The sequence below is a fragment of the Lethenteron reissneri genome, chromosome 4 (assembly GCF_015708825.2).
Source record: "Lethenteron reissneri isolate LAM-NWPU_2019-01 chromosome 4, ASM1570882v1, whole genome shotgun sequence".
Taxonomy (NCBI): Eukaryota; Metazoa; Chordata; class Hyperoartia; order Petromyzontiformes; family Petromyzontidae; genus Lethenteron; species Lethenteron reissneri.
Window position 1 is genome coordinate 4,028,092 of NC_083782.1, and position 11,642 is coordinate 4,039,733.

At 50.7% G+C, this 11,642-nt stretch overlaps 1 protein-coding gene across 1 annotated transcript; it reads right to left on the reverse strand.

The window, feature by feature from the left end:
- Positions 1–240: 240 nt before the first annotated feature.
- BSND (barttin CLCNK type accessory subunit beta) lies at positions 241–6,789 on the reverse strand. Its single transcript, XM_061565648.1, has 4 exons — positions 6,361–6,789; positions 4,565–4,626; positions 2,505–2,789; positions 241–1,066 (listed from the first exon to the last, which is right to left on the reverse strand). The coding sequence occupies exons 1-4, from the start codon at positions 6,571–6,573 to the stop codon at positions 787–789; spliced, it is 840 nt and encodes a 279-aa protein (XP_061421632.1). The 5' UTR covers positions 6,574–6,789; the 3' UTR covers positions 241–786.
- Positions 6,790–11,642: the final 4,853 nt, after the last annotated feature.

An 11,642-nucleotide genomic window follows, 5' to 3' on the forward strand; every position in this document is an offset into this window, starting at 1 on the left:
GGTTAGCCAAAAGCCACATGCTGCTCCGATGATGACTTCGGAGTACTTTGAAAGAGGTGATGCGAAAATCTCAGGGACCTCGTTTGAGTATTAAAGATATCAACCGCATACCAGACAATGAATGAAACTTCACATTTGTAAACAATGTTTTTTTTTAATAGTACAAACACCGTTCAAAAAGCACTCGATGTTCACACTAACTACAAGAAAAAAATAATTTATTCAAGCATTGGTCACGAGAATAATTCATCGATTGTTAATGTTCGATGCAAATGCTATGCACAGACCGCAATTAATGACGTTGATATGCGCACTGCGCCTAAGAACCTGATGAAGATGAGTTCGACTCCCCACGGTGGCTAATATCAGTGGGCGAGCGATTTAACATCTGAAATGATCCCGGGACACCTTCACCTTCCTTCACCAACTTGCGATGAACCGGCGCGGTGAAGTATGGTCAAACAAACAGACCACGTGGGGGCGGGCAGGGCGGGGAGGTTTCATCCAGCAGTGAATTTTTAAAATGTCTGCACGTTCCAATAATTTAGCTCCGTCTTGAAGAAAGAGAGGTGTCATTGGCCAATGAATATTCGCATTAAATTTTGTTGTTTTGTTATTAATGAGGAAATTACCCAACGGTACATTATCTTACACATATATCTGCATTTACAGCGAATTATTATTAAATTGTAAATGAGATGACATCTGATTAAATAGCTGGCGCTCTAACGCACGCTAGCGTCGTGACTCTTGGGTCTTGCGCTGACAATGAGCTCCCACGAGAGTCTACGTGGTCTCAGAGATGAGGCTCACGGTGTCTCTCTCCGTATGTATCTCCCTGTCTATCTCCGAGTCGATCTCCCTCGCGAGGGTCTCCGCCTCCCGTAGCGAGGCTCCGAAGTCCGACGCCTCTTCGTGGCTCCGCACCTCCTCCTCATCCTCCTCCTCATCCCCCGCATCCTCCACCTCCTTCCCCTCCGTCGACTCTGCCCGGCAGAGAGGACAGTGGGGGGCCGTCTCCATAGAGCCCCCCAACACCTCCTCGTAGCGGGGGGGCTTGCCGGGGCTGGCGGGGTGACGAGGTGGGGGGAGGGGGGGAGTGAGTCATTGTTACCACCATCATTGTCGTCATGTTTTGATCAATTCAACATCATAATCATAGTTTAACACGGAGTAGGCTTTCGCGAACAATGTCATCCGTAATATAGGGGTTTTTTAAGGGTAAGATCGCGTAAATATATAAATGTTGTGTCGTTAAAACCCGCCACCACCCGACACAGCCAACTAGTAAGGGTTTTCACGTAAACAGAACGTGGCCAATTCGTCACTAGTACAGCACTAGTGTGTAGTGTATAGTGTAGTGTATAGTAGTGTAGTGTATAATGTAGTGTATAGAGTAGTGTATAGTAGTGTAGTGTATAATGTAGTGTATAGTAGTGTAGTGTATAATGTAGTGTATAATGTAGTAGTATAGTAGTGTAGTGTATAATGTAGTGTATAATGTAGTGTATAGTAGTGAAGTGTATAATGCAGTGTATAGTGTAGTGTATAGTAGTGTAGTGTATAATGTAGTGTATAGTGTAGTGTAGTGTATAATGTAGTGTATAGTAGTGTAGTGTATAATGTAGTGTATAGTGTAGTGTATAGTAGTGTAGTGTATAATGTAGTGTATAGTGTAGTGTATAATGTAGTGTATAGTAGTGTAGTGTATAATGTAGTGTATAATGTAGTGTATAGTAATGTAGTGTATAGTGTAGTATACTAGTACAGCACACCGGTGTGTTGTAGAGCCAAGCCACAACATTTACAATCTGAGTGCGACGTTTCGCCAGTAATTACAACTACCTTCATCAGGTTAATTACAACGTGTGTCACAAGACAACAAAATATATAATCGGTGACGTTTCGGACAATGGCCTTTCTTCATAAACCATGCATGTGCCACGAAGACGGGACATTGCCTGAAACGTCGTCTATTATAGATGCTTGCCGTGAGGGGTGCACACGGTGATATTCACGAATGTGCTTTCCCATACGGCAGCTACAGATTTTAATAAATACATTTCATTGTTTCCACGGCTCATGACTAGGGTTGCCAAATCTGACTTAAAGCATTCGGGTAGATTTTGTATTATATTATTCATCTCAAAACATTTGTTTAAAACATATCCCCTTACCGCATTGACATCTCGCACACTGCTTCCTTCAACAGGAGATGAATGCCATTTCCGATCAGAGCCGTCCCTAACGGTGCACGGCAAATAGGGGCGACTGCCCCGGGCCCCGCGCTTTGGGGGGGGGGGGGTCTCGAGTTTTTTAGGGTGTCCGATGTAATACTTACGCATTAGTTTTACGGGGACGCATAGGATGGGATTTGCCCCGGCCCCTGTACCCTGTCACCCCCCCCCCCCCCCCCACCCCACCACGATTTGGACGGCCCTAATTCCTGTATAGAAGACTCCCGACCAATCCAGGACGGGTTGGCAACTCTACCCATGCCTTACCTGGCCGGGTCAGGCTGAGCATCGCCGCTGTGCACCTGGACCGAGCATCCGGTCACCTCCTCCTCCCCCACCTCCTCCTCCTCCTCCTCCTCCACCACCTCCTCCACCTCGCCCCGGGCCCCCTTGCCACTGGAGGCCGCAGTGGGGGGCCCGCGGGGGGCAGGTGGAGGGGTTCCGATGGGCAGGTTGGGGGGGGTGCTCCAGGATGAGGAGCAGAAGGTGGACGAGGTCTGCCCCCTGTCGTTCGCCGACCCCTCCAGAGATGCAAGGGGCAACGTGCGAGGCCTGGGAGGAAGGGAAGAAGAGATTGTGTAGGGTTTCATGGGATTTCATAGGAATTTATGAGATTGTATAGGATTTTAGAGGCATTTATGAGATTGTACAGGATTTGATGGGATTTCATAGGAATTTATGAGATTGTATAGGATTTTAGAGACATTTATGAGATTGTATAGGATTTCATGGGATTTTATAGGAATTTATGAGATTGTATAGGATTTTAGAGACATTTATGAGATTGTATAGGATTTAATTGGATTTCATAGGAATTTATGAGATTGTATAGGATTTTAGAGACATTTATGAGATTGTGTAGGATCTCTTTGGATTTAATAGGAATGTATGAGATTGTGAAGGATTTCATGGGATTTAATAGAAATTTATGATAATATATAGGATTTTATAGGATTTTAGAAGCATTTATGGGATTTTTGAGAATGTTACAGGGCTGCAGAGGTAAAGGTGCAGCCCTGCAATTGCTCGGCTCGCACCGCAGCCGGTGGAAGGGCCCTCGGCTAGAAAGCTTTGCAATCGCATCAACAGATGATTTAGAACCAAATAATGAGCGACGGACGTGGCTGCGTTTGCGAAATAATTGCCGAAACAGCGTTCCGGACTGCTTCGGCTGACATTGTGTCTTGTCTATCATTCTTGTCCTACGCCAGCGTTCTTCACGAACTGCCAGCGGACAGGAGCTCGATAGCCGATAAGACATCATCGGTGTGTGAGAGCCGCCACACATTTGAAACCATAGGGGGTTTGACAGCAGCACGATGATGATGGTGGTGGGGAGTGTTTTCGCTCTTGTGTATTCTCGGGGCCGCACGTTAGGGGTCGCACTAAAGGTCATCAGACGCCGCCAGTGGCCCACGGGCCTTGCAATGAAGAACACTGTTCTACATCATAGAATTTCACGATCATTATAATAACTTCACACTGTAATGTTGCGCTGGCGCCGCATAGCGTTTGCAGAGAGACAGAGAGAGAGACCACGGACTCGAGGAGGAGGAACCGCAGACGAGCGGATGAAGGTGCTACCAACAATTGCCCAAGCTCTGCGGACCCTGCATATATGAAGGTGTTATCGGCCAATTGATGAGTGTTTATACTGGTAGGAACCTCCTGGTTACACCAGCCCACAGGGGATTATTGTGTCCGTCGTGCAGGGAGGGGCTGGGTCGGGTGGGGCTGGGTAGGAAGGGGAGGGTGGGTAGGGGCTGGGTGGGAGGGTGGGGAGGGGCTGGGTGGGGGGTGGGAGGGGTGGGGCTGGGTGGGGAGGGGCTGGTCACCCCGTGGTGCCCTTATACAACTCAACGTTTAACCTACTCACGCCGGCTTGTGCCCGCCCTCACAGTCGGGCATATTTGCGGAATACACCACGCCGCCGTTGATCCTGGCCATTGGCCGAGCAACCCAACGTTCCTACCAGCTCCCTCCGCAAGGAATGTGTTTATACACGTGGATGGAAACCGAAGCACCCCGAAAAAATACCCCACGCGTGCGAGGGGGCAACACTCGATCCCACACAACAAAGACGGGTGGAGATGAGTCCACACTTCGCTGTACCGCCTTCTCCCGGCGAGCCAGGGGTACGGCTCCTCCTCGACGGGAAGAGAGAGTTCTAGAACACCAGTGCGGTGATCCACCCCAACCCTGGCTGCTGCCTGCAGAGTGCAGCCGTAGCCAACGCCGCCAACCACCCGGCGAATCGTCACGACCACCACCACCACCGTCATCACAGAGGCAGTCGTGTCCCACTGCAAACTGATATTGCTACTCACTTTGTCCCGGGGTCGAGCAGAAACGGCAGCGAATCGGATTCATGAATAGGGCTGAAGACCATCTGCCACACACCAAAGACAAAGACACAGATTCCCCCGTGTAGCCTTAACAGGGTGTTGGGTCAAGTGCTGTTAGCGAGCAGCACCTATGAAGGCCGGCACGGCACACGAGGAGGTGGGTGGACAGGACCACGCCCGGCCGCCTTTGTCTCCCGAGTGGCGATGTTTACACATCGCACCAAGGTACTCACACACTCACACACACTCACCCATACTAACCACGAACATACACACACTCACAACTCACACACACCCACACCGCTCACACACTCACCCATACCACTCACACACACTCACCCATACTCACCACTCACACACCCTCACCCATACTCACCACTCTCACACTCACCACTGACCACTCACACACACTAACCACTATCACACTCACACATCACTCACCCATACTCACCACTCACACACCACTCACCCATACTCACCACTCACACACACTCACACATACTCACCACTAACACACTCACACACACTCACCACTAACCCATACTCACCACTCACACACCACTCCCCCATACTCACGACTCACACACACTCACACACCACTCACACACACCCACACCGCTCACACACTCACACACACTCACCCATACTCTCCACTCTCACAATCACCCATACTCACCACTCACACACCACTCACACATACTCACGACTCACACACACTCACACACCACTCACACACACCCACACCGCTCACACACTCACCCATACTCACCACCCACACATCCATACTCACCACCCTCACACTCACACACACTCACCCATACTCACCACTCACACACACTCACCCATACTCACCACTCACACACCCTCACCCATACTCACCACTAACACACTCACACACACTCGCCACTCACCCATACTCCCTACTCACACACCACTCACCCATACTCACCACTCACACACACTCACACACCACTCACACACACCCACACCGCTCACACACTCACACACACTCACCCATACTCACCACTAACACACTCACACACACTCACCACTCACACACACCCTCACCGCTCACGCACTCACCCATACCCACCACTCACACACACTCACACGCACTCACCCATACTCACCACACTCACCCATACACACACTCACCATTCACACACACCCACACCGCTCACACACTCACCCATACCCACAACTCTCACCACTCACACACACTCACCCATACTCACCACTCTCACACTCATAAAACACTCACCCATACCCACCACTCACACACTCACACACACTCACCCATACTCACCACTCACACACTCACACACCACTCACACACACCCACACCGCTCACACACTCACCCATACCCACAACTCTCACCACTCACACACACTCACCCATACTTACCACTCTCACACTCACCCATACTCACCACCCACACACCCATACTCACCACACTCACACACACTCACCCATACTCAGCACTCACACACTCACACACACTCACCCATACTCACCCATACTCACCACTCACACACTCACACACACTCACCCATACTCACCACTCACACACACACTCACCACTCATACACACTCACCCATACTCACCACTTTCACGCTCTCACCACTCACACACTCACCACTCAAACACCCACACCACCCACACACACTCACCACTCACCCATCCCCACCACTCTCACCACTCACACACCCACACCACCCACACCACTCACCCCTAACCCCACGTCTCTCGCCCCACGCTCCCCTCCCCATGTCCCACCTTGGGGTAGCACTGGCAGAGGCTCCACGCGACTCCGGCCGCCGTCATCAGCGCCCCCAGGGCGCAGAAGGTGCCGTACACGTGCGGCCACTCGCCGCCCGACAGCAGCGCCCCCAGGGCCGCGAGGAAGAGGCCCGCAGACACGAGGCCGTAGCGGAGCGTGGCCTCCCTCACGGGCCCTTGAGCGGCGTTATTCACCACCACCATCACCATCCTGACAACTTCCTCCCTCCGCCTACTCCTCCTCCTCCTCGCCAGCAGGACGATGCCCTCACCGCCAGACGCAACACCCTTGCCAGCGGAGCAATCAGGTTGTCCTCGACAGGTTGTCCTCTCGAGTGACTGAGAAGTCTCCCCACCTTGTCCCCACCTTGTCCCACCTTGTCCCACCTTGTCCCCACCTTGTCAACAACTTTTCACGACCTTGTGCCCACCTTGTCCCACTTTGTCCCCCCACCTTGTCCCACCTTGTCCCCACCTTGTCCCACCTTGTCCCCACCTTGTCCCACCTTGTCCCACCTTGTTCCCACTTTGTGCCCACCTTGTCCCACCTTGTCCACCGTTCAGACTGTCCCACGAGATTTTTGTCTCGAGACGCGAGCCCTTTTCTCCCCCCCCCCTCTCTACCAAGCTTGTCCTCTGACTCTGTGTCTATTCTGTCTCACTCCTGTCCTTTCCCTGTCTCTTGCCTCTGTTTCTGTTCTGTCTATCCGGGTCTCTCTCTGTGTCTTTCTTGGACCCTTTGACCTTCTGTGTCTCTCTGTGTTGCTGCGTCTGTCTCTCCTGGTGTCTGTGTCTCTCTGTGTCTGTGTCTTCCTTACTCTCACTCTCCTTGTGTCTCTCTGTCTCTCTCTCCCCTGGTACCTGTGTCTTCCTTAATCTAACTCTCCTTGTGTCTTTCTCTCTCTCGCTTTCTCGCTTCCCTGGTGGCTCGTGTGAGCCTCTCTCCAACCCTGCCCCGTCGTGGACCTCGACTGTGTGTGAGTTGTGTGTGGGGCGGTGCGAGCTGTGATGTGAGTTGTGTGTGGGGCGGTGTGAGTTGTGATGTGAGTAGCGTGTGGGGCGGTGTGTGCGAGATGTAAGCGGTGGCTGCGTGCCCACCTCTCTCTATTTAGCCGACAAATGGTTACAACATTTGGTTTTAATAATCATTAAACGACCTTCAAAGTCTGCTCGCCGCCGCAAGCCAACACCGACCATAATCCCCGCCCAGACGACCCGATCGCAAGACGCTTCGAAAAGTTAGAGGCGCGTTGTCTCGGGTGTCAAGTAACAACGATACAAAGCTGTAGCGACTTAAGACGAAGATTAGACTCCAGCATAACCTCTCACACGGCGGTTCTCAGCCCGGGGGTTACTCGGACCCCTGGGGGGTTGACGTGGCAATGTCCCATGGGGGGTTCGTGATGCGATGTAAACACACACACACACACAGGGCGCTTCAAAAAAATGTGAACACTTCTGAGAATTTGCAACAATACCGAAAAAAAGACCTACCTGGAGAAGACTCCAGGCACGCGTTGACAACGATGGTGACAAAGTGGGAGACTAAATTTCGATTTAAAGCTTTCGTGACTGCAGGGATTCATCTTCTTGGTTCTTTCGGTAAAGTCACGTAGAAGGGAAGTAATACAATAATAAAATAATAAAACATAATAAAATAATTCTCACGACGTTTCGGCCACAACGCAAGCAGCCGTCCTCATGTTATTATTTTATTACTTCCCTTCTACGTGACTTTACCGAAAGAACCAAGAAGAAGTGCGAGACTGTTTAACTTTTTTAAAGCCATGAACATTACATTTGTTATCGTGTTACAGTGTAGTATTCGTTCTTTTCCCATTAAAAGCGACAGTCCTCTATAAGCGTTCACATTGTTTTTGAAGCTCCCTGTATCGATCAGAAACACGAGAGTCACCGATGAATAATCGCGCACGAATCCGTCCGTGAAAAAATAACTGCGACGACATTTAAACCCATGCGGTAACCCAGAACTATGTATAAGAGACCTTTACAAACCCACCGATCGTAAACAATGCGGGTTTTCCAAGAGCAACACTCACCACGCGACATCAGAGCGCTCAGTTGAAATTATTTTTGGGTCGCTTGAAGTTACCAGCGGCGAGTTAGAATCACCCCACAAAATGAACAATTTGGTTTTTAAAAAAATCGATGTTCATTATTCGTAGATGTATTTGAGAAGCGAATTGGGACCATGTTGGGTCAGGCAAGCGGGGGTAGGGGGGGGGTTACTCGATTGAAACTTTTATTCAAAAATTATGGGTCACAGTGGCCAACACAAGGTTGATAACCCACTGCTCTTACAGACCGTTGGGTCAAGTGCTGTTAGCCAACACCACGCCCGGCCGCCTTTGTCTCCCCAGTGGCGATATTTACACATCGCACCAGGTACTAAATTTGAGGCTGGATCGACCTAGGGGCGTCCCAGGACCGGTTCAGATAATCGTCACTGGTGTTGACCGTGAGCGGGGGACTGCGCGTGACACACACAGACAAGCACTCGCAAAGCCGGATTATAAGACGCACCGCCCCCCCCCGCCCCCCCACAACGTTTGCTTTAACACACATGATGCAGGGGGGTTGGGGGCGTCTTCCACCCCCGCCTATTGCGGTAACGTTGTCTCCACCTCCCACGCGTCTCACTTCCCCTCCGCATCGCCCACATCCACCACAACCATCGTCAATATTCGCCACCACAATCAATAATCAACGAGCTCACTAAGGGGCCCGTCCATAAATGACGTCACGCACCTAGGGAGGGGGGGGGTCAGACATTTATGACGATGTGTGACGATGGGGGGGGGGGGTGAGAAATGTGACGTCACATCAAAATGCGCAACTTTAAATACATATAGACAACACGTTCTACTTAATTAAATAGACGTTTTAATAAATGTGTTCTCCTACAACAGGGGTCGGCAACCTACGGCTCCGGAGCCGCATGCGGCTCTTTACGGGCTGCTTCTTGACGATATGTACGTATGTACAAAATGTACTCAGATGCATTGCGGCTCTTGAAATACTGAATTTTGTACCGAATTGGAAAGAAATGGCTCTTCTTGTTATTTTGGTTGCCGACCCCTGTCCTACAACATCAGAGTGCAGCGCCACATTAAATACGCACTACAATGACAATAGTTTAAAGCGATTTGAAGCATGTTTTATTATTTTTGGGGGAGGGGGGGGGCAGAGCTTTGTGACGTCATATTTGAGGGGGGGTTTGACTTTTTGTGACGTTGTGTGACGAAGGGGGGGGGGGTCAAAAATCGTCCAAAATCGCGTGACGTACGATTACTTGGTTCCATCAAACCCCATGTGTGTATTAACACGACGTGAAAATGTTACGATTGAGAACCAAATGGGAGCAAGACTGCAGTAAAGGTGAATATAACCTCTGCTCTCAACGCGTGATGTTCATTCTAAATGTGGAGGGGAAAACCGGAGGACCCGGACACAAATACAGCAGCAGGCGTCAGGGTCTGGATCGAACCCACGACCTCCTGTGCACCAGGTGAGGTAGTTAACATCTCAAAGTCACCGTGATGATGATGAGAGAAACACGCAAACTGCAAATATACAGCAGCAAGTGCCAGGGTCTGGATCGAACCCACACCCTCCTGTAGACCAGGCGAGGTAGTTAACATCTCATAGCCACCGTGATGATGATGAGAGAGAGAGAGACACGCAAACTTCAAATATACAGCAGCAGGTGCCAGGGTCGGGATCGAACCCACGCCCTCCTGTAGACCAGGCAAGGTAGTTAACATCTCCTAGCCACCGTGATGATGATGAGAGAGAGAGAGAGAGACACGCAAACTCCAAATATACAGCAGCAGGCGTCAGGGTCTGGATCGAACCCACGCCCCTCCTGTAGACCAGGCGGGTAATTAACATCTCATAGCCACCGTGATGATGATGAGAGAAAGAGAGAGACACGCAAACTCCAAATATACAGCAGCAGGCGTCAGGGTCTGGATCGAACCCACGCCCTCCTGTAGACCAGGCGAGGTAGTTAACATCTCGTAGCCACCGTGATGATGATGAGAGAGAGAGAGAGACACGCAAACTCCAAATATACAGCAGCAGGCGTCAGGGTCTGGATCGAACCCACGCCCTCCTGTAGACCAGGCGAGGTAGTTAACATCTCATAGCCACCGTGATGATGATGAGAGAAAGAGAGACACGAAAACTCCAAATATACAGCAGCAGGCGTCAGGGTCTGGATCGAACCCACGCCCTCCTGTAGACCAGGCGAGGTAGTTAACATCTCATAGCCACCGTGATGATGATGAGAGAGAGAGAGAGAGACACGCAAACTCCAAATATACAGCAGCAGGCGTCAGGGTCTGGATCGAACCCACGCCCTCCTGTAGACCAGGCGAGGTAGTTAACATCTCATAGCCACCGTGATGATGATGAGAGAGAGAGAGACACGCAAACTTCAAATATACAGCAGCAGGTGCCAGGGTCTGGATCGAACCCACGCCCTCCTGTAGACCAGGCGAGGTAGTCAACATCTCGTAGCCACTGCGGCTTCGGAGTCATCCGGCATTCCTCGACTTGAATCCCTTCGCGAAATTGCAGTACCGCATCTCCGATGTGCACGGTTGGCTACGTACGGTGCGAAAGAAGTTCAACATACGTACATATATTCTTGATGACGCATTGAGTGTTTTTTTTTGTTAACTGTGCTTGTGACGTGGCCATGTGTGCATATAGAACTTCTTTCGCATCGTACGCAGCCAACCGCGCTAATCAGAGGTGCACGGCGAAGGACAACAAACTGAACACTAAACGCAGTTCTGAAGAAATGTAATTTTCAATCTGGATGATGATGATGATGATGATTTAAAAGTGCACAGCTCCCAGCGGCTTCCCAATATCGGAAGGGAAGAGCGTTCCAGACGGCCGCAGAAGCAGCGCATCTTGTTCGACGGTTAGCTAAAGAAACAGTGGTGACAACACGACTGTTAACGCAACATCATCGTCGTGATCATCATCGTCATCATCAGCAGCAGCAGCATCACCGATTCATGCAAAACATGACAATCAGTGACGTCCAGCAACGGCGTTATTGTGATCGCGGAGTGTGCCGATCAAACGGCGTTGTCGAGATGAGTTGTCTACTCAGGTGGGTCGGCAGGTGTCAAGGTGTGCGCAAGCAGCTGAGAGAGCCGTCGAGTTAATGAACATCCACGCGGAGGGTGTTCGTAACGGGAGAGGGAGGATGGGAGGGGTGGCCGATTGGAGTTTCGGTCTCG